We start from the raw sequence: 24912 nt of genomic DNA on the forward strand, positions 1-24912 counted from the left end.
CGACTGTCAAAGATGTAGGACAGCGGGGACCCACAATTTATCGTGCCTTCCGAAACACGGAGGAACTCGCTATGACAAAGATGGTCACCCATCTACGAACCAACCGCGTCAAGCGTAGCTTAAACTGTGATCGAATCACTTATGCGGTTATAGCACAGCCACGAGCTCCTCCCTAAATTAGTAAATGTTGCCCAATATTATATTATGATTCATTTAGCTTGTTGAAAAATGATTCATAATAAAGAGTGGATATGATACAATACCATTACTTCTTGCGCAACTTAGCCATAGTGTCATGACATAGAAAAGTATATTAAAGCATTGTAAATGATACTTCTACATAATATTTGTACTTTTTAAACGACTCAAAACATCATTAATTTAGGTTTTAACATATTAAAGGTATTTAACATTCGAATTGCACATTTACTTAAGCACAATGATTTTGCGAGACATACTTATGTCATCAACTAGCAGTAACATTGTTTAAACTAGAACAATACCTTTAAAGACAAATAGCTAAATACTATTTTAATTACCATTCAAACTAACACCAACCAAAACAAACTGTACTACACGAAGCCTAACATTAACACAATTACCTACTTCCCTACCAGGACTACATCATAAAAAGATATTAATATCAAGACAGGCAAGCCTTAGAATATATTCACCGAACAAAGTTCCTTAGGAGCACAGTTAATTGGTATTATGCTTGCAATAAAAGGGAATTAGGTTCTGAAACGCTATTTTCAGTAGGGATCTTGTCTTGAATTTTGATTGGACTCGGGGCTCGGGAAGTGGGGAGTTTTGGCCTTTACAAAACTTATTTTAACGTAACGCTTACAAAGTATAAAATTTGTTTGAGGAAATATGTGACTGGAGTTACTGGGGACGGAGTACCTGAGCAATGTTTATGTATTTATTCTAGTGGAATTGGTTGAAAGTATGTAAATTCCATTTTAATAACCTAACTGGGATTTTTTATTGTATGTCTAAATGGACTTAGTAAAAGATTTTTTCTTAACATCTTTAGTAATTTTTAAACCGCGTTTCGCTAAAAGTGAGAGCCAGAAAGCTTTAAATTCTTTTTGGTATATTAAGACAATAATTTGTAATAGGCTTTTACAACATTAAAATAGTTAAAGAAAGCTTGTTTGCCTGTATTTTCTTTACAGCATTACATTCACGATCTTATTCTTCTCAAGGACCCAAGTTACAACAAAATACATTGCTGCCTAAACCTAACACAAATATACGATTATTTGTGACTACCAATGTGAATCAGACCGGGAAAAATCGAAATGTCGCCTAAAGAACCGCTATTTTCGACTGGATTTAAAATACCAATGTATCATACAATAGTGTCACAATTCGAAATTGAGAAGATATATTGGTTTTGTGGTTTTTAAAAGAATTTTCTTTAAAAATTATGTGAATTTCGTTTTGTGTGAAAATTTGTATTTTTCGAAAATAAACAAGTTAAGAATGGGAGGTATGTTAATTTCGATTATCAATCTATTTTTTGCCTTCGTTGTCCTTGTAAATGATTATGTTACATTAAAGTAAGAACAATTACTATAATGATTGTTACTTTCTTCACACGACTTCATAGTTTAATATTCATTCAGAAGTAAGAAATTGTTATTTTAAACCGACTTCAAAAAAAGGAGGAGGTTCTCAATTCGACTTTTTTTTTTGTTACACCGTAACTTGCGATTGGGTGAACCGATTTTCATGATTCTTTTTTTATTTGAAAGCTTGTGCTTCCCGTGTGGTCCCATTATTACCATTTCATTTGAAGTCGGTTTTTTTTTTGTGAAAATTGTTGATTATTATTATATCTAAGACACAATCATAAACACATATATTCTTAAGCAAATACAGATTCACACGCAATTTGACTTCTTATACTCTCATAAAAGTAGCAATTTATTTACGAAAGCAACATAATAAACCTTGGTGTTTGTTGCCAAAAGATAACATGCTCTATTTTCTTACATTTAAATATGTAATTCGTACAAACTATTTTTGATATTCATATTTACATATTATGTCAAATATTGCTAATATGAAACTAATCATAGTTATTCCAAGTATTTCGAATACTTATTAAATAATATTGATTTTAAATCATAACAAGAGAATGTCTTCATCCTACTAGACTCACTAACTTGTATTTGCCTCGCATTTACCAATATGGATTTTGGCCCAATACTTAAATATTTTATGACTAGTTCTATTCGGTCATTGCACTCATTAATATGTTCATAAAATGTACTCTATATTTGTAATGCCTCTACTCAGAGATGAGGTTAGATCTGCAACTTTAATTTTCATAATCACAGTTAACATAGTTCTATGGGTTAATTGTTTGTTATCTTGGGTTTTTATAGCGAGAGGACAAAATCGGTAACCTAAAACCTAAAGAACCTAACCTACCTAAACTATCGTTAGATAGTTTAATTTGTTTCTGTTGCCGTATTTACAACAATATATGAAGATTCAAAATCAAATATAATCAAGGACCAATAATATTACAAAAATGATTTTCTTTGACTAGCTTGTTTGCGATAAAATACAAGGCATACACAACAAACACATAAAGAAAGACGATTATCATAAAGAAATAATATAATACGCGTTTCTACGAGTACTCCTAGAGGTTATGTTGCGAATAGAAACGGCAATGAAACTATAAACAAGGTGCAACCTAGATAAACATCAAAGACCTACATCCCACGCTCTAATGAACACATTAAATCGGAAAACTAAACACTTTCTATAGAGATGGTTTATCAATAGACATATGGATATATTTATTCTATTACTTTTTTTCTTTCAGGCAGAGTTTTTAAACACCTTGTGGGACGCTTCATCTGTAGGGTTTAGCACCTTTGAAAAATTACTACATACAGTCGAAAGAGCTTTTCTTGGACTTGGCTGTCCAACGTTCATATCACTAAGATATCACTGCTTTCAATACATACGTATAAATAATGAGAATATACTACAAATCTATTTAATTTCATAAATGGTTTTGGAGAGATACATGGAAAAGTAAACCTCAACTTCTTTCGTGCCCTCAACGATGGGTCAGACTTCTTCGTTTCGATGTTTAACAAAGAAAGATAAATACAACCTTAATAAACAATAAATAAAACCCTATCACTAAAGTTCCACCGTCTTTCCGTCAGTGCATCTGGCCGTCTGTTTGTGGTTCCTCTATCACTATTCATTCAAGATACGCGTGCAACATTTAAGCTCAATCGGAAAAGGAAGTTTTATAAAAGACCTGTACGAAAAAAAAGATTAGCAGTTGCAACTATTATAATTTGAAAGCCAAATGCCATTCAGCTTAACTTGTGTCGCAGCTAACAAATCTATTTATCAATTTTATTGGTTAATTGTACTAAAATAGTCCAGTTTCGCATCGTTAATAATTATTTTTGTTGAATCAGGTTTGTTAGCGTTGATTGTTTAATTGTTGTCGCTTTGCATAATCATATGTTTACTTAATTAAAATTTGGAAGGTACATGCGCAATCCGCTGATAATTGTTTTTGTTGATCGAGTATAATTTTCCCTGTACACTTTGTTGTGGAATCATCGAATCGAACTTAATTCGATGTAGGTGGTAGCCGTGTTTATTTGTTCTTTTTGCAACTTCGTTATTTATTCAGTTGATTTCGATATATTTTGTCCAATTTCATTTTTAGGCTATCCTTTACTTCATCAACGTGATTTTAGGATTAGTTGCAATACTACCTTTGTTTTAAGACACAACACTTTTTGTTATGCCAGGTAAATGCAAAAATTGAAAATACTTCAGCATAGAAACCAATATTCTCATTACAAACAAAAACAAAAGAACGCAGCTAATTCCCATAATAATCTATTATTACCTCACACAATACAACACTTAATAGAATAACGCTAAACATGTCATGGGGAACAATACATTGATTAGACGGTGCACCCTCCGCTCACCTAGTTCCCCAGTTCCCTATAAGAGGAGCGGAGAGGAGGGGAGCGGAGAAACGGAGACAAGATGCGGATGTACACTTTATGTTACAGAATATTTCACCCTCAAGTGTAACCAGTTGGCGTTTTGTTGCTATGGAGTAGGGTAACGTTTTATCGCTAAACAGAACATAATTGGAAAGTTTTAATGAGTAATACTAATATGACAAAAGTGTAAGTGTATGTATTTCTACTGTAAATGTGTATGTCACTGACAATCCCTCAATGGCGGGATTTTGAGTGGCCCTGGATTTATTGGTTCACAAACAACCTGGCTGAATTAGATTCGCCGGATCTATTATTTGTATCAGAGAATATTAGGTAAGGTTTAGAAAAAGTGTTACGATATTTTTTTCTCTCACTCAATTGTTACAATTGTATTTTTTTGCTGGTAAAAATAAATCCTCGGTTTAACAATTTTATGCACAATGATTTAATTTTGTTAATATAGCCGGATTAAAGACAAGACGTCATAAAAAAAAGTGTCCCAATTAACCAACCGCGATCAATCTTCTCAACATCCAATCGGCTTAATCAAATTGTATAAAAATAATTGGAACCAATTATAATCGGTGAAAACTTCAGACCATCAGACTAACACAATTTAAATGAATATCATTTTCCTTATCAAACAGACTGTCAAAAAGTTTGCCCTTATTAAAATGAAACGGGATATTATTGTAACAAGATTAATCTCCTTGGTTTATTTGTTATTTAAGGGCATAATCATTATATTAACGCCTTTATGAATAACAAATTACGTGCCTTCAGGAGTTGAGGACAAAACTCAGCTTTTAATTCAGTTTTACTCGTAATTATAGAGCTTACGAAAATCAGTGGACTTTTCAAACAAGATCAACTCAATTTAGTCAAGATACTCACACATTTAATATTGTACGTCAATATGCAAAAAACTCGGTGAAATACGAGTCGGATTCTTGACCCTGAGGGTACCGTACAAAAAAATTACTTAAGAATGATTAATACATTATTAGGTAGCAGTGAGTGATAGGTACTAGTCAGTATCTTAAACAATCGAGCCATAACAGTTCATGAGATACATGAGTGATGGACGGACAGACAGATCGACAAAGAAACAGAGAAAAAGACAATGGAGAATCAATGATGGAGTACTATTTTTACTCTTTGGGAATGAATTAATAAAAAAGGTTTTTGTATCGACATAATATATTATTAAACAGCGACTTTTTTACTTAAAAATTCTTAGTGTCTGTTCTCAAAAAAAACCTACGAACAAAATCACGTTAGACACTTTAATTTAATCCAAGTTTCAGAACGACACAATCATAGCAACAAGATAACACGATACTGTCACTTATGACAGCTGTGACAGGTCTTAATGCTACAAACATTTGTTATTCAGCCTTGTTCGTGTCTGTGCCGACAGGTGTCGCTATCAGCCATTAAAAATACATTCTAAAGTTAGTTTGGCCAGCGTAGCTTATTCAACAGATCTCTAATGTAGATATTGTTTGTTGTTTGTGGGCCATATCATTGTGGTTATTACACGATAGTATTTAGTTTAAATTGTTCCGTTGGCTGTATGTGATCAAATCTTGCAAGTTTATCCACTTCCCGGCTCCCATTTGAGCTGAGATTTTGACAGCATATGTATATTGCAAAAATATAGAGTTGATGTGATGTTAGAGCTGTAAGGTGGCTTTAGGAGTTCCATCAACACCATTGAGTTTAAATTCCTTTTGATTGTCTTTCAGAGTACTCTGATTCGAAATCACATAAGCTTGTTTATAAAAATGTTTTTTTTTTATGTATATTTCAGTTTGTTTGAAATAAAGTATACTATCCGTGTAAAAATATACTTAAACGAAGAAAAATCTTTGTAAATTCTTATTTAGAAAATAAGATTTAAACTTCACAATTCACGATTTATGTTTTATAAATATTTAATTTCAGCAATAAAAATAAATTGATTACAAAATGTTCTAAATCTCATAACTTTAACTTTTAAGTTACTTCAAATCAAAATAAGATCAAAACATTGTGAATATAAAAACAAAAGAATCATACACTTCTTCTTCCTTTCCGAAATTCTCAATAACCATAGAATAACGAAAACACCACATACACAACCAAGAAATCAATGCCTATACTAATTTTAAATAACCCGCATTCACCCTGCGTTGGGGCTTACTGGCTGATATTATTACCCCACACATGGCGTCGAATGCAAAGATATAATGTGAAGAAGAAACAAAAAAGGATTTGTATAAGAAATTCGTTTACGGAAAAGTGTCACGTCCTTTTATCAAACCTTACAAATAATATGAGGCGTATATCCGACTCTTGCGGATATTTTCGAAGTGATGTTGACACACTGTCTATATTACTTTTTGTATTACGTTATTTTATTGAGGCCTAATTTGAATTACTGATGACTCTTTTAAGGGTAAGTCTTGAATTGGATTCTAATTATTATACTCATTAATGTTTCGTAATGTTGCATAATATATATATACTCTTGGTTTACGAAATGTTCAGACTAAACAAGTATAAAAATCACATTTTAGAAGACTGTTTGAATAAATATTAAAACCCATAAAATGACTTTATCCATTTAGATTAAAATAATTTTATTTAATAACATAACCGTTGCTGTTTCTACACAACCTTGCTTGAAACAGCTTTATATTACTGCGTTCAAAAGGAATCTTCAAAGGCAAAAAATAGATAATCACAATATTATCCAAGTCTACCTCTCTCTGATTTCTCAATATACAGACATAAAGTATATTGTATATACGTTCTATGTTTACATGTATATTGTATATACATTATACAACCAGCGTTAATCGTCTTCCGACCCACAATTTATCATAAGTTCAAGTGGAAACAACCTTAATATGGCCCCCATCCATCAATGTTGACGTAGGAAACCAGCCTTCTGCCAATACACGGTTTTCATGCACCTCACGCTTTCTAATTATGTTTAGGAGCAAAGATTTATTTATATTTAGATGTTTTGATAGTAATTAATAAAAATATTTGATTTATGTTTTTACTTTAGTCAAAAATCAGATCTTCAAAAAAATCTGTGTTCAGTTCATCAGTCATTTAAAAGTAAAACTAAATGACGTAGAATTGTCAAAATACTACTAATTTGACAATTTTACTAACAGCCACAAAAGACTACCACAAAAATATTTATAATCAAAAGCCAATAAATAAAAAACAAACAAAACATTAAAAAATTGAATCCTTAAAAACGAACTGGTAAGTAAGCAATTTAAAAATGGCGGATATAACACAATTCGCGCCAAATCGTCTGCAGCCAGTAGACGTAATAAGGCTGTCCATTCATTATCGGTCACCCAGTGAAATGGTCACGTGACACCGACCTTGGCTTTAGTTACGCCCACGAGTCTCTGAACGCCGCCCAGACGGCGCCCCGTGTTTGTTACGTTGTCAAACGAAAACAAAAAAATGTGTCGTCTCGTCCTGGCTGAATGTTCATGTTTCCTTTGCCTTAATTTTTTTGTATCCGTTTTGACCCGTTGTTATGCTTCTAGAATAATTAAATGGCGTTACTATTTTTGTGTATTTTATTTGAAAATTAAGTTGCGTGAAATTTTTATTTGTACCGACCCGAAAAAATAATGTTATGGACATTAATTATGTTGTGTGAAAAGTATTATCAGTTTTTATTAAAATAAACCTACCTATTTGCTAAATCCTAATGTGTGCAAAAAAATATGACCCTATGTATGTCGTTTGCCCGAGAACAATAAGCCCTATTGAACACCCAACCATTTATTTTTAAACCGCTTTTAACAAATATTGCTTCAAAAATTTACTTACAAGAGCTATAATTCATACGGATTCAAGAATAATTACACACCAAGATTATTTATAAAGCAATTTACTCTTGTTATTTGCTCTGGGATCTAGATAGAAATGTTTTTTCTTAGTTTTCCTTTATAAAATCTAGCTCCCTGAGTTTCAACTCGCGTAGTTTTATGCACATGTTACACTTTGATAACATTATTCTACAATTTTTACTAAGAGTAGATAAAACTCTTTTTTATCCTCCGTTTTTTATTCTTAAACAAATATTATTCAAAACATCAATCCTTCATAATTATTTTTACAATATTTTCGATGGTGGTGGTACTGTACTCTCTGCTCTACCTACCGATATTTACGCAGTCAAAGTTAATGGCAAACAAAGAGCTACAGATATTTTCATTACTTTCCTCTTTCAATTTATTTTTAATTCTTTATTTAGAAGTAAACAAAGACGGTTATTTAGTTTCGAATAAGCTCTTATCTGTACTCCTCTGCTTTACTATAGCGTTAACTGATGAGATTTCATCTTAATGGCCGTTTCGGAAACATTAGGTACCCCTCTATCTATTTCTGCATCATTAAAAGTTTCCTATTTAACTCGTCTAAAGAGCTGTATTCAATAGACAGTGCATTTACTTCGTTTTAAAGATTTCTAGAAATAAAATAAAACTATCAAGCAATTAAGGTTAATAACTCATAATGGAATAATTCTATATATACTAATATATAAAGCTGAAGAGTTTGTTTGTTTGATTGTTTGTTCGAACGCGCTAATCTCAGGAACTACTGGTTCGATTTGAAAAAATATTTTTGTGTTGAATAGACCATTTATCAAGGAAGGCAATAGGCTATATAACATCACGCTGCGACAAAGAGGAGCGAAGATACAGTGGAAAATGTGGAAAAAACGGGGAAAATTCTAACCACGTGGACGAAGTCGCGGGCAACAGCTAGTTGTTCATATTACAACCGATAACTTTTGTTAGCTATTTTTTTAATATGGCAATCGATATCTAACAATAAAAAAAACTGATAGTATTTCGAGAGTCATATTGATACTATCCACTGGCTAATATTCCTGACTACTTGTGTCAAGATGACTTCTCATAATTGTTCAGTTTCAGATATTCAGACTAAATCTTCTGCTTAATTATAATACGCCTTCGCAGAACGCCACAGTGTAGCCGGTTGGGCTGGTATGATTTGATTTTAGGTCAGTTGGCCTAGAATACCATACATCTCTTTTTCTAGAACACTCTCGCACAAATAACTGCTTATAGAAACATTGATCTAAATATGACCACATAACTCTTGCTTACTATTCTGGCCTAATATTCCAACCAGGACATACAGTTTGGCAAGGCTTCCTAGCCAGACAGGCGCCAATCTGGCACACTTCTGATCATTGCCAAGTCGTCTATAACTTTTTATAGATTATGAGGAGGAACGTCCTTAAGAAATGTGGGTACGAAACTATTTTTATGCGTCTCCGTTCGGCCCTCGTTTCCCTGACAAGGGTTTGGGTCACAAATGTTTTACCGAAGAAGTTTTACATTGTTTTCTTTAAGGGTACGGTATAAAGTGTCACGTTGTCCCCTCTGTAAGGGAGACTGGCAATCGAGGGTGCGAGAATGTGATGTTTATAGTCGCTTGTAATGTATGTTTCTTAGTTGAATTGCGAATGGAAATTACGATTTCAGAAGTTATGGGTTTTTGGTAGGTACTGAGTTGAGGAGATCTCGTGTTGGAATGTAGGTACATGTGTTAAGAGTAAAACTCCGTTTGAGGTAGTGTGGGCTAACGTATCAACTTCAATACTAAAAAAAAAAATATTTGAGCTTAGTGGTAATCCAAAAAAGCAATGAATATTATCCTACTGTTTTTGTAAGAACCTAACGCCTAACTCAATTTAAACCTAAACGTTTTATTTTTAATCCCTTTCTATAAACGCACTTAAGTATCACATAAACGAAAGCAATACATAAACCTGTACAAGATAACAGCGATAATTAACCCAGAATTGACTTTTATTTATTACGTAAAGCTCATATTTTATATCAAGATTACTTGAACATTTTCACATAAATTTCGATAGAATTTCTCCCGAGTAATCTTCGGGGCTCATTGTAAATTCAACAAAGGTTGTATATTTACGAGAAAGGACTTTCTGACAATTGTTGTTTGAGGAAAACGTGGTGGAAAAGATATGTTTTCAATGACCTTTTTATTTCAATAAGTTTGAGTGTTGAGTAATAGAAAAGGGCGTATTTTGACGGAATGTGTTGTGTCGTGAAGGGGATATTAATAGATAATTTTGCTAGAATTAGGCAGTGTTCAATACTTAGGAATGGTCTGATGTAGAAAAGTTACATTTTGTTATGGTTTTTTTTTCATTCAACGACTTCCGCTTTCTTTTAAGTCATTTATTTGTCGTGTCGAGTTTCATAAATATTAAAGTAACATGCTCAAAGACATCCAGACTCAGGACAAGGATTCATGGATCACACAAATGTTTGTCCTACGCGGGTTTAGTGTGGTGAGCTCAATCCCGTGGATTCGAGCGCTGAAGAAATACGAACGAATATCTCAAATGCATTGAACTAACAAGTCATTTGCCGAAGATTAACGTTATTGTTATACATTTATTATGAAGGTCTCTATTATAATGGCATTTAAGGTCCTTGGCGCCTCAGCTGAGGCCCTCAAAATTACTATATAAATATTTGTATGGCGCCTTTTCCCCTTTTATTTTCGATTAGTCATATTTAAATTTTTCACCTATTTTTTTCCTCCATTGATCATATTATATCATCATATTTATAACAAAACATTGTACTCACCAAAGGGCTGCTCGAACCTGCAGTCAAGTAGCAATGCATTGCCAGTGGGGCCGGCTGTGCCGACGACAGCGCCACCGCGCATCATCACCTGCGCCTCTAGTTCGACCCAGCGCCCGCCGCCGTCCGACTAAAAGAGCAATGTATTGTAAATTATTATACGATATAAATCATCGGAATCGAAGATTGCTTGTGTACGATAACATAATGCTTTATTCGGAAATTAAGCGTAAAACTAAAAGTTATCACACCAGAGGCTTTGTTTTGAGAAATTTAATGTATTGGTATCCTTGATACAATAATAAATACTACTACGTATGTTTCTATTTACGTAACTCGCACCATCTGTTAATAAATAACTACCGTTAATATTCTAGTTATTGTTGGTTTCTTCTTATGAAAGGTCTGAAAAGTAAGAATAATTTAAAAAGATTCAATAGCAAAGTAGGAAACCGTAAGCTGAAGCTCCTTACTTACCTAACCCTGGTCCCTTTTAAACATAGAATTTCGGAACAAAACAGAGCACAGCATCAAACTGAAAGAGAATCCGTCAATTTTATGACGTCAGCAACCAAGGGTCCAGAACAACAAAGGTACAGTAACTATTTACGAACTCAACACCCGGAACACTTCACGTTCCTACAAGACATTTTACGTCCATTGCTGCACATAGAAGACCCTTTCACAATTAAACCGTACCCAAACATGCTATGAATAGCAAATTTTACGATAATCTCTCCCATTCCATTTACCTGGACCGATTACTCGAAAAGAGTGGATGGAGAGGAAATGCAAAATGCAAATGCAAATTGTACAAGAATGAAATTTGTATTTTAACCGTCGGAGCATTATAGAAATGAGGGAAGTAAATGGTGAATTGAAATATTTTGAAAGCGCAGTGAAATCGACTTGAACTGAGTGAAATAATAAATGATCAAATTTCGAATTGTACTTGCGACTACTATATTCCGTACGAATATGCTAAAATCAAATAAAAAAAAATGGGCAGCTAAGAGTATCCAACTTATGATCGTACATCCGTTTCATCAGAAAATCTTTGACATGACTAGCTCTCATAATTCATGAGATAAGCTTGATTTATACGGATAGATAGAAAGCAGAGCTTTAATAAAAAAAATCTGATTTCAACCATTAGGAAAATAACTCCAAATAACTGAGTCTATGTAGGTGTAAACATCAAATATTTAACAGCAAAAATCTCTTTAATATATTGAAATGTCATTAAAGATTATATTGTCATTTGTTTCAAAAACAAAGCAAAGCGTTTTTTCATAAGTTTAACGCATTTACAAAGGCTTCGAAACATTAAAGAGAATTTTATAGTTAAAGTTGTTCGCATCGTTCGATTAGCGTATAAAATTCTTAGAATTCGTAAAGTGCCCTTAAAGAACAAATGCAGTTAAATTGATGCTTCAAATATCGATTTGGCGAAAAAGGTTTTACTATGGACTATGCGTCGTATTTTTTTCCGATTTAAATATTTTTTATTCGATAAAGTATTATTCGATAGACTATTTAAAGCACGCATTTAAATAGTCAACGAACATTTGTAGCAAGATAAAAAATTGTTTTTGAATATACATTTGAAAAGCTACATTTATGACAGAATTTTTTGTCGCAGGTATAAAAATTGTGATGTTGATACAGTTTAACAAAAAAAACTGAACAACTATCTTTTCATACGTTGCAATAACCATGACCTTCACTATATAGACAATGAACAATACAAAAAAAAATATCATCAAAACACACGTCATAACCTATAATAACACATCACTATGACGTCAAAAAAAAAACAAAATAAAATCACCAACCGTAATGTAAATGACGCGGAACATAGTACCAATGTAACTCCGAAGAAGTTTGCAAATGAACTGACTGGGCTTGAAGAATGCCAATCAATCAGTTATAGAATCATTACCTCGTAAATTACTCGCCTCATTCATATTTCAAAAGGCATTCTGATCAATTGACCGTCACTCACAGGTTTGTAACTATAATAGTGCTAGTATTAATATTTATGTGTTAAAAAAATGTTTTGTGGGTGAATTTATGTGGTATTTTTTTCGGATATTATTTTACTGATAATGGTGTTTTATGTGATTCGTTAACCCTTATCTTTTAGTTAGGTATTTGTATGATTGTCAATTTGCTCTTGCTGTACATATCTTGGTTCTTTTGGTTTTTTTTTTTTCTAGATTATACACCTAGTTCTTGTTTTTCTGCACCTACTTTTGATTAGCTGGTAGACAATGTCTCAGGCATTAAGTTCGCCGCTGGACATATTTTTTGCATAGATATGAAGAATTGAATAGTAGCGACCACTTTGTCAAAATCAAATAACTCACTAACGTTTACGTAGTAAGTAACGAGATTCAGTCGAAATTATTTTCAGACAAATTTCACTGATAATTATTAATGTTATCAGATAAAATACAATTAAAAATATGACTGCGTCGATGAAAATTCAACTTTAAATGTAATTTAAATATTCATTTCATTAAATCAATTTCCATGAATTGCACTGTAATAAAACTATTATTCCATGAAAAGAGAATTTTTAAATTTATAACGTTTTTAATATTTTTATGTAAATGTTAAATTAGTTCTGATCTGTGGTTCAAAATGTATTAGTAGAAAAGCTCAGTTACCTCAGATACTCAGATATGTAAACTAAGCTTCTCTACATTGTAAAACGAAACATATTAGGGACGGTTTGTTGTCTATCTGTCTGTCTGAATGTCTGTCTGTCCCTCTAGCCGTCTGTCTCTCCGTCCATCCGTAGGAACAATTATTCTATCACTCCATCCCTGAAACGTTATGTGTCTACCATAATTGTAAGCGAGACGGATGACAATACGTCATAGTAGAGCATCTACCTACCACAACTACAACAGACTTTCTTAAAAAATTGGTAGTCTGCGTACTATTCTCAAAGATTACTTAATTTTCTCTTCAAGTTATTCACAAAATGTTCGGTATATACCTAGACGCATACGTCTCGACATTTTTCCCAGTTTCAGGCAACTTTTAATCCTTCCAGATTCACGGTCCTTAGTCTGAGCCACAAGCTCATCCATTTTATTCGCATAATAATAAAACCTTACCAACTTTATCTACATAACACTGTCCGGACCCACCTCACACGGGATATTCATTAAAAAACTCGTCTACGTAGCACTCAACGTTTCAACAAAAGCAAAGTTGTTGACGCCGCGGAAAACACCGCTTAAGCCGTTATGTATGCAAATTCTAATATATAATTTTCGTCCTACGGTAGATACCTAAACGATGTATCGAGAATACAATGATTTCCATTAAAATTAACGGCCATTGTCTGAGTAATATAAAACGGAAAATATTCTCGGGTTCAAAGCTTTTTAATTATCTCGCTTCCTTTTTTAAATGTAGGCCTGACTGGGTCAAAGATTATTAACACAATGGGGTAGTGATTCAATCTATTTATGCTTAAATTTGTATTGAAATTTTTAATGAATGTGGTTTATTATTTAGTATGCAAGGACAGATTTATAGATATTCACCGCTTTACCGGAAAAACCGGGACGATATTTGAAAAAAATATTTTACATTTTTTTTATGACTTTTAATGAGGAACGTTCATATTGGCTGTCATTTCAATAACTTCAAAACTGGCAAAGTTTCATACTAACTGTGAACTACTGTTTTAGTCCGACAGTATACTTTACATACGTTAAAAACATCAAGTTTCTAACTATTATAGTTCATGACGTGTATTGATACGTCAGCGGTTTCTTCTTCACAGCCAGAGCACTTAGGAAGCGGTAAACGAGGCCGATATGAGTTTAAGAATTCCTACTTTGTAACCTTATTTTAATTTAGATTTTTATTATTTACTGTCATGGTGGCAACATAAATACATCACCTGTAGAAATCCCAACAGTCCAGCTACGACGGTGCATGTTGACGCCTGGTGACAAACTGACAGACAGTTTACAGAACCTTGATAATAGTATCCCGTTTTTCTTTCTGAATAAGAAACTCTAAAAAGCGTTCGACGTTCATCTCAAGTAATACTTTTCCTTAATCAACAGGTACACATAAGTACTAACTGGCTGTGCTCTACGAAGATAAATAGAATTCGTAATACTAACACGCGGCTCCTGAGGGAGTTAAAGCCGCTTAACCAAACCCACCGCGAGTGTTCCGCGCTTATTCTCGTGTCAATCTTAATCACTATCAACGTAATACCTACAATATATGCTGTACACATACGAATCGAACAGACAATTTGGTGTACTCTTGGTGGCGCGAATATAGCATCTCTTGCATGAATGTATGACTTATACAACATTTTTTTTTAAAGTGGGTGACATAAAAGACAATTAAGGGCATTGAGGCAGGGAATAAAGAAGTGAATTTCCTTGAAGAACTTATTCTAAAACTACAGTCCCCGCTTACCAAGTATGACTATAGTAGAAAAAAACCATGATTTTACGGAAACGTACAGTTGGTACTTCTACGGTAGCTGAAGTAAAAGTGTTTCAGTTTTGTCATAGAAACACCGCTTGACAACGTGTAGATCATTCCCTTAATCAGTTTCAATTACAAAAGTCATCACAAAAGCATTGATCATCACGCTTACAAACTTGAGAGTTACCAATTCAGGATCATAATGTGTAATAAGAGATCCAGTTTTCCTCGTTGTTTTTCTTTCGTCTTTATTAAAATGAAACAAAAAAAGTACAAATATACTTGACTTTTTGTTTCCGCAATAAACTGTAAAAAATACATTAAATAATGTAACTATAACTTCACAACCAAAACTACCTCTCCTTTGAAAAAAAGGAAATTTTCCTATGCCCTAGTACTTATGTTAATATGCCATACAACAGGCAAAAATACTTTGTGTGATAAAATGCTATTGATTTTAACATTCAGAAAGGCATTTGGTTCATTTCGGGACGTAAGGACACTTATCATATTTTGCGGTGCCATAAAAATATATGTTACAACGGAATGTAATGTAACAAGCCAACAATTTACACGAGGAACCAATGTACACGTGTTTATGCTTTAAGATAATATTACGCTGGAATTTTGGACTTTAAATTAATGATCGTAGAGGTGAAATTTGTAGAATCAACATTAATTTATGATGCAGTATTTGCAGACGTGTGTATGAATTTCAGAAATTGCAATCCAAATATATAAACAGCTAGCCTTTTTTCTAATCAATAGGTATTGCTCATTTCTTCTGTTCAAAAGATATATAATAACAGTAAAAAAATACGTCGTGAAAATAAAATAAACGATCAATAATGTTATTTCATAAAAAAATCTATTAATTATATTACCTAAACAACATTTACAAAATATTATTTTTTGTTCCTTACATAACATTTTCATGAATTATATTTCGTTTATAAATCTAACACGAAAAAGTACTTTAACCCTTAGATTCAAATCACAGAACCTCATTCAAATCCCACAAAAAAATATTTCGAAACTATTTTGGGATAAAACACCTTCTCCTATCCTTTTGGGGTTAAATGGTATTTTTATACAAAATAATGTCATTTAATTAGTTTAACTCCGTGAACGTGAGTGAGAGATAGACAAGTTTACATTTTTTTATTATAACTGTATGTATGGATTGGTTTGAAGACGACCTTTGGGAATTACACAAAATTAAGACGCAGGAAGCGAGCATCGGTATGACGTGGAGCGAGATGAAGCATGAAGCTCAAGACAGATCGAGATGGAGAACCTCTGTGGACGCCCTCTGCCCCATCTAGGGGACATAGGACTTTAAGTCAAGTCAAGTCAAGACGCAGGAAACTTTAAAAGAGTTCCTTTGATGCGATAAAAAGTTAGATGATGAAACAAAGTATATTTTTCGACGGATACCTCATCAAAAATTGAGGATCATCAAGGATCTCGTGTCATAAATTCTCTCAAAATAATATGCCATAATTTTGTGGTGTATAAATCGATTTGGAATTAATTTTGTTGTATCATGCTGCTTTATTTCTTCAATCTCTTATCGTAAACAGCAAAAATAATCAACCAAAAGTAACTCGTTTTATATGAATTAGATTAATTAAAAAAAGTAGAAAAAATCGTAAAAAAACAGATCATCCATTTTCAATCATTCTAATTGGAACATAAACTTCCACAATAATTAAACCGGCAAGAAAAGCATATACCTGCTATTCAGAAACACGTACAAATTACCGAGCAAAACTTATGCATTAAGAGTATCGTCCATCCCTCTCGCACTCACCTCGTTGTATGCGACGGAACTGAGAGGCAGGTAGTGGTAGCCAAGCGCTTTGTCCCAGATAACGCCTTTGTTCCACACCTCCACTACGAGACCCAGGTTGATGTCATTGATTTCACTGGAACAAAAAAAAGAACATTATTGTATTTTTTATATAGTTTTGGTAATTTATAGAATAAAAGATTCATTTGTTAGCAAAAGCTAAAATTCGTCTGTAATGTGAAATTAGGTTAAATATATATAAAATGAAAACTCCTGAATGCAATGGAATATTATTCTAAAATATAAAATGATAGTATATTAAAGTTGATAACCAATCTTTCTAAGATCAAATTTTGACTGTTAAGAATGCTGCACCAAACGTTTTCAGAAATGTACTGATGACCACCGAAATCGTCGGCTACATTTCTATTATTTATCTTTTATCAAATTGTAACAGTCATGTACCGTTTCCAAAATCTCATCGATGCAGCGATGGATAAATTCACACAGCTCAACATAAACTAGTCCATCTTATAAACTCCACAAAAGAGGCTAAAAACTTTTTTCAAGTCACACTCAAGAGCCAAATAATGCTGACCTATGAAACCTAGCTTAATGAAAGTAAAAAATCCAGGTCAGGTATAAATTCAACCTCGTTAGTAACGAAAACGTGAATCCTTCATTACTATGCAGATGTGAATGGCTTGAGATAGTTATTTTTATTCTAAAGGGGATAGAAGTTAAGATCTTTCGCTGAACTGAATATGTTTTATCGTCGTCTATGTAGGTACTAGATATAGCCCGCGGATATGCTTTCTTAAAGGTTGTTTTTCAATAAGTAGTATTTTTGTTTTTCTTTTCCAATCTATATACTAATATATAAAGCTGAAGAGTTTGTTTGTTTGTTTGAACGCGCTAATCTCAGGAACTACTGGTTCAAATCGAAAAATTCTTTTTGTGTTCAATAGATCATTCATCGAGGAAGGTTTTAGGCTATAAACCATCATGCTGCGACTAATAGGAGCGAAGATGCAATTGAAAATGTGGAAAAAACAGGGTAGATATAAATCATAACTTATATATTCTAACCACGGGGACGAAGTCGCGGGCAACAGCTAGTCAACAATATGCATTGTTGTCATCGGTATCTCCCAAAGCAAGCCACGGAATCCGATCTGCTGTTTTGGGTAACCAGTGGCTGCCGGCTCATAATCAATTGTGTATTAAAAAAATTATACAACCCTTAATAGCAATTTAAAAACAAAACATATCGAAGATTTACATAATCAACTTTTTCATATATTTTTTGTATAGATTTTATAGACATTCTCTTTTTGAAGAAATGACAAAAGATAGTATAAAAATCATTATAGCAGCTTTCATTTATTTTATTGATTGAGCGGTTTAATAACCTCGTTGGCCTAAATATTAAGCCTAGGCCAATTAAACGTGCCTAAGTCTAGTACAAATGTATTATGAGTATTCCCAGACGTTTACTTACATGAATAAGTTGATTGCTAGCTAGTAATTAATTATGTTAATGCTAAGCTTTCAGATTTATCGACCATTTTTGGCACATGGGACCAATTTTACTGTAAGTAGTGTGATTTGTACTAAAAAAATATGAATATGTTTATAAGTACTAGTTCTTAGGGTTCCGTACCTAAAAGTCAGTAAAGGTTTATTTTACGTTCAGTATTAACAATATCTACAAAAAAACAATGTCATCATCGTTAATTCAAAAAACATGACTATACAACGAAAATTTCACAAAAGTAAAAAAAATACTTCTCAACCCGTAACTGCCAACCTAAAAGAGACTTGGATACTCGTGCCAACATTACAGTCAAAACAAAATAAACCACAACCGTACGTAAACAGTCCATAAAACGAGCTTAGTATAAACGCGCTTACGTCGAAAAACAGTGAGCTCTAAGACTGCAAACAAATCACAAGAGCACCTACCAAGAAGTCCCTAAATAACATAGTCGCAATTGTAGAAATGAGACAGCGCTATCTACGGTATAGCACTTCATCTCGCTTCCACAACTTTAATACGTGGTACTAGGAATAAGCTCTTACTATTTTCAAGCGTAACTCGAGTAACTGGAATTGAAAACTTTTCCGGGTTACAATTTATACGCTCAGAGATGTTTGAAATTGTTGCAATTTATGAGATGGATGAAATGGGTGTTTTGAAGGTTTTCCTTGTGTTTGCAAAATGGAGTTAGTAGTTGTATCTTCGGAAATAGATATACTGGCAAAAGCAGAACGAAATAATGTTAAAACGTTTCCTCCGATTTGTATTTGCAATTATTTGACAATTGTTTTACGCATATAACTTTACTTGGTAACATTTTAAATGACTTGACATTTCATTTTACATTAATAGGAATTACGTCAGACTTGATAGTTTGATCTGCAATCTTTAACAATATCATTAGTCATCTCACTAATGGTTCTAAGCATGGATTTGTATGCAAGGTTCGATCCAAGGCTGTGATGAGATTTTTTCTTATATGATTTTTTATTATATGTAATAATATCAGTACTCCGACCTTCCTTATATGGGAAAAGGAATTGCTCAGCAGTGGGACAAATTTTCGCTGCTATTATTATTATTATGTAACAGTCCATTCTACTTAAGGCGTCTAACCACTTACTTTACGCTAAAAAGTGCCTGTTCCAAATTCAAACATCTCTGTTTGTTCCCACAGACACGCCTGCAATGATTCATGACCACACCTAGTAACTTCCCCTTAAACTTATTGAAATATACAAATATTTAACGCCAACAGCGACTTGTTTTTCTTTTTAAATTTGTTTCCTTTGCGCCGAAGTGACGAGAAGTTGAGCTTACGTCCCAGCTACTAGAGATGAGAAAGGTAATAAAACTTTCTTATTGCAAATATTTGAATTTTGATAGAGATTTTATAGTCTGGTTCAAAGTTAAGATCAATAGTATCAAAGATTCATAATATATTATTAGAGGTTAAAACGTCGTTATATTTTATAGTCAAAATGCAGGCACTTAGCAAGCTTTATACACCTGTATATAGAAACAAAAACACGTAAGTTTCAGACTTTACAAAATAATATGTGTTTTTGTGTGTTATGTTATGTATTACTGCAAAAATCGGTCTGATTAGTTGAAATATTTTTTTTGCTTTGTTTCGAGTTTGTGGTAGTTCTTTATAAGAGTAGTTCACAACACACAATTTCATTCACAAAAGCTTGATTTAAACTGAATAAGGACTTGTACACATTGCATAGAAAAATAAATGCTGTTCCCCTCTACAAAAGAATAAACGAAATTGGTTTGAAAAATCCAGTTTATTGTAGAATGAAGTTGGTCAAACTTTTTTCTCCGGGGAATGTTTATGTAAATAGAGTAAGCTGTTCGCTTGGACATTTTAAAACTAGATTATAATTTGGACAGTGACGTCATATTGTTTGTATAACGTTCAACTGTAAAGTGGATGAAATTTTAGCAAACCAATCATAGAAAATGTTAGTAATTCACTTGAAAAAAATACTTGGTAACCGCAAATTGAATGGAAATAATATAGGACATTATGACCGTGTCCAATTGAAAAAGAGGCATGAAGTATCTATATATGAAGTTGGATTATTAGAAGAAAATAATAAATTGTTGTTTATTTAAAAATAAAATTAAAAAAAAAAACAAAACTTAAAAACATTTCGAAATCGTTGACTTTCTATACCTAGGGTTACTATTTAAGAATCCTTGCCAGATAACGTAGCAAAACCAAAATCTCACGTCTTACTATCAGTCCTTATAAAAACTACTTCATCAAACTTTCCTAGTTTCGCTCCGCCTAAGCCAATCCACAAAGTGATGATATTTTGTCTCTTAGGGAGCGTTCCATCTATGCAATTACGATTTCTTTGTCGTTACACGATTATCATCTCTAGCATCAACTAGCATCAAGCATCAATTGCATCACCAGATTAAATTATGCGACTTACCAATCTGTCGTCACATAAAAAAGCATGTGGACTTAATTGTATCGTTTTCTATAAACATCACTATTCGAATTCACAAGCAACGACACTATAATCTATCATGACGACAGAGTGTGAACGCGTCCTAACCCCAAGAAAACTCGAAATGGATTTAATATAAAATGAAATAGGAATAGCTGGGGATTCTGAGATATAAAATAAAGCCATGCTTGTCCCTCGAGATGCAAAGATTATTGTAAAATATTGTTACTTTGAGAACCAGTTTATTTTAATAGAAATCTTCAGTCTGATAATAGTGGTTACTAAAGTGAACTAAAATCTTTTAGGATATTTTTATATAAGATTAAAAAACATCTTGTGGTTTTCAAGAATAATATTTTTTGAGATTTGAATGAATTTACTGAAACCTTTTAGAAAGTAGAGCTACCCAAAAAGCAGAGATAAAAGAACACATTTTAAATCGCTCTACATTTTGAGGTAATACTACGCAACACGAACAAAAACGATATAGTATAATTGAGCCGATTACCAAAAAATACACACTCAATTAAATCGTTTTCCACGTTTGTTTTTGTGAAACTTTATATAAGCTCTATCAATTAAATCATTGATTGGTTCGAATCTGATAATTCAGTCAATATTCCAACCAAATGCGTCACGAACTACGCACAAACAACTCCAATAGATTATTAAAATACTTATAAAGAACTAATATTATCATCGCATGATAAAACCGCTAACATTATGAAGAGGGAAAATTCGTATGTAGAGTATCATCACGTCTTAAATTAATATTATTACGGTAGCGCAGGCGTGACAGTGCAATACGCTTTGTAGAGCGCTATCTCTCTTTCACACGGTAGGCCGCCTGAACGTAGTATTAGTTTAGTTAGTATTAGTTTAAGTGTCACTACCTTCATTTACCCCAGGCTCTAGTGGTAGGTATAATAGATTACAACGCATTGCCATACACCGACACCAAAAAGCGGCTGACATAGCACGGCGGTTCAGGTTTAGTCAGTAAGAGTCTGATACTACCCGTTCCCTCCCTCAAGGGACCGGGTGTCCACGAAAATTTCCCCAGCCTTACCAAAAAATAAAAGTTTCAGTGGTGGACATTTTCGTTAGAAAGAATCAAGTATATCCCACCAACTTGAGGGAGTGCCACAAGGTCTCCTTTTTGTTTTTTTTTTACGTCCATCTGTGTGGTTCTTTTTGCTTAACAAATAGCCGGTATCCCACAGATATCACCAACCCCGTTAGTTTAAATTTTAACCTAGAACACTTCACATGTTTTATTAACACTTGAAACTGCGATAGTTCATTGACCTGTGGGATTTTCGTTTACGTTTACTGTAATCCCTAAGGACGGTTTAATGTTTTTCAGAGTCGCTTACAAGAAATAGTAATTAAATGAATTGAAAACAATTGATACAATCATGCTTTATGTGCTTTATCCATGCGTAGTTGTGTTGAGTCGACTCAAATTTATAGTTTTAAGCCAAACCCGTCTTTAATCCAAACTATTAAAGTCTATTTTTGATATATTCATTACACTGACGTCTATAGTGCTACGATGGAAATATTAAGAATGGCATGAAACAAAACGAGGAAAATATTTCAAGATTGTAGGGATTGGCAATTCTGCTTGCCTGCGTGCTGCCCCCTCGGGAGAGGCGTGACTCAAAGATAATGCAATTTTGATTTGTGTGACAGTCACACGTCAGCCGTTTACGAAGCACGCTAAGCGCCTGTAGACATCATAATTTTAAGACTTATTCCTTATTTATTTTTTTGTACATGTAGTATGTACATAGTTGGATTCATTGATAAAGATGTTAGTCCTTATGCTGTAGTCTAAATATATGAAAACGTATCTTGGTACATACAAGGATAATGTTTCATATTTATTCATTTGTTTCCGATGATTCTTAATATGCAATAAAATTAACTAACTGACTTTCAATACTTTGTTTTTCGATTGAAGCGCAACAATTTACAAACCCGTAAGACTATTCGAACTCAGTATGAAAGAACGAACAGAGAATCGGAAACTTTCTTAAAACAAAAGGAGAGTCGAACAAAAATACATATTAAATAAGCCTTCATATAAAAGCTTATAGACTTTACTCGGTACCTACTAATCCGCTTCGGCTAAAGGTTTCCAGGTTTTGGCCCGAAGTCACCTCTATTCGCCTAATTGCAGCCATTCAGCCCAAACAAAACGGCTCTATGCCCCATTATAACATTAATGGCCTATATTCAAGAATACAGGGTGTATTTTAGAGGCCAAGCTGATTCGAAATGAATACGGAACTGAATGAATATTTGTTTGAATTTAGGACGTTGTGATTGGGTGCCGGATGGCAAATGGTCATCAGATAGTAACCTAAGCCATATTTAATTTTAGAAGGAGATTTGAAAAGAAAAATTGTAATATAATATAATGGCTTATTGAGTACAAATTTTGGGTTACCAAAGGGTAAAAATTACCAAAGCTCCAATGTATGTCTATCCGTTTGTCAACAGTCTGTGTCTCATAAACTGTTATAGCTACAAAGTCAAAAACACAGATGATGTATTTCTGTTGCCGCTGCAGCAACAAATAATCAAAATAGAATTTGAGCAACGGTTGATACGGTCCTTAATATAATGGTTAACTATTTTGTTGTCAAGTTTATTTTTCTTGAGACTACTATGGTATCACTAGTCCGACTCACGCTTAACCTTTTTTCCTTATGCAACTAGTCTACATTTAAAAATATTTACTTACAAATAAATGATATCCACAATTTGCGAAATAAATATGCAAGCAGGCAAAATCCAAAGCAGAAATTAATTCAAATTCATTTTGTCGTTTTACATATTTGGTTACATCCTGTATAACAATCAAATAAGATTAAATTTTACTCTCTGGTAAACAAATGCTGATCCGGACGAATGTTGTTGATCTTCGTGAAATAATTAATTTACAATGATATTAAAATATTCATTTAACAACCCTGATTTCCAGAAAACGCGGTTTCGTTAAACAAAGTACATGCATTCAATTAAAAATCTAATCTCTGACATTATTCTGTTTACTTTCATTGTGTATTAGAATTCGATAAGATTTTGCAAACTAAATGAAAGTAAAAAAGCTACTCTTGATGTGAATACAATTCTTACATAATTGAAATGTGACTCTAATACTAATACGTTAGAGCCCAGTTTACGATTTCATTATTAACATAACATTAAAAGCCTTAAAATTAGCACTTGAAACAATTCCTTACGTGTCCTAAAAATCATGTTGAAAGGCCTAAGATTAATGCCATACATTACGGCTTATTACGAGAGCCATTTCAAGAAGCTTTACACGAAACGAGTACTGAATCTCAAAGATCCTGGTATTAGGACGTTCTCTTTATCAAAATGTGCCTAAGAGACGTCTAGCCGTCTTGTGGCTTCGAGAAAATACGATGGACATTTATCCTACCAAAAAATTTGAAGATATACCATTTTTTGGTGTAAGAGAGATACTATTCTATATCGTATAGAGCGACGTCTCGCTTCTTCAATGTCTTAGTTCAAGAGACGGAGGTCGACCTCCTGAAAAACAGACGAAATTGGAACTCTTTGATAGTTTTGTTTTTAGACCTACTTGGATAGTCTGCTTCTGAATTCGATTATTATTCGATAAATAAATGAAACTTAAACAGTCTACCAATATAATATATTTGTCTTGTTTTTCTACAACCTTATTTGACCTGAAATCGAAATCGAAAGCAGAAGTCTGAAATATTCGATTGTCTAACAGTAGGTACAGAATTCGCTTTTGGTATCTCCAGATTTATGAACACAAGCCGTCAGAAAATATGGAACATCGCAAGTTACGAACCATAGTAAATTCGTCATAAATACTAAAACCTTGAACGAAAATATCTTGCCTATTTCCAAAGCAAACATAACACTGGCTTTTGCTGAATCAACAAAA

General features: G+C 33.1%; 1 protein-coding gene across 1 annotated transcript in view; it reads right to left on the reverse strand.

Annotated features, from left to right (window-relative positions):
* The window catches only part of LOC113503453 (phorbol ester/diacylglycerol-binding protein unc-13-like), a 108771-nt gene that overhangs the window by 12504 nt on the left and 71355 nt on the right, over window positions 1-24912 (reverse strand). The window contains exons 4-5 of the mRNA XM_026885433.1: window positions 16971-17085; window positions 10688-10814 (exon numbers count right to left, since the gene is read on the reverse strand). Coding sequence (XP_026741234.1) covers window positions 10688-10814; window positions 16971-17085 — 242 coding nt within the window. The remainder of the gene's footprint in view (window positions 1-10687; window positions 10815-16970; window positions 17086-24912) is intronic.

The sequence above is a fragment of the Trichoplusia ni genome, chromosome 19, assembly GCF_003590095.1.
Source record: "Trichoplusia ni isolate ovarian cell line Hi5 chromosome 19, tn1, whole genome shotgun sequence".
Taxonomy (NCBI): Eukaryota; Metazoa; Arthropoda; class Insecta; order Lepidoptera; family Noctuidae; genus Trichoplusia; species Trichoplusia ni.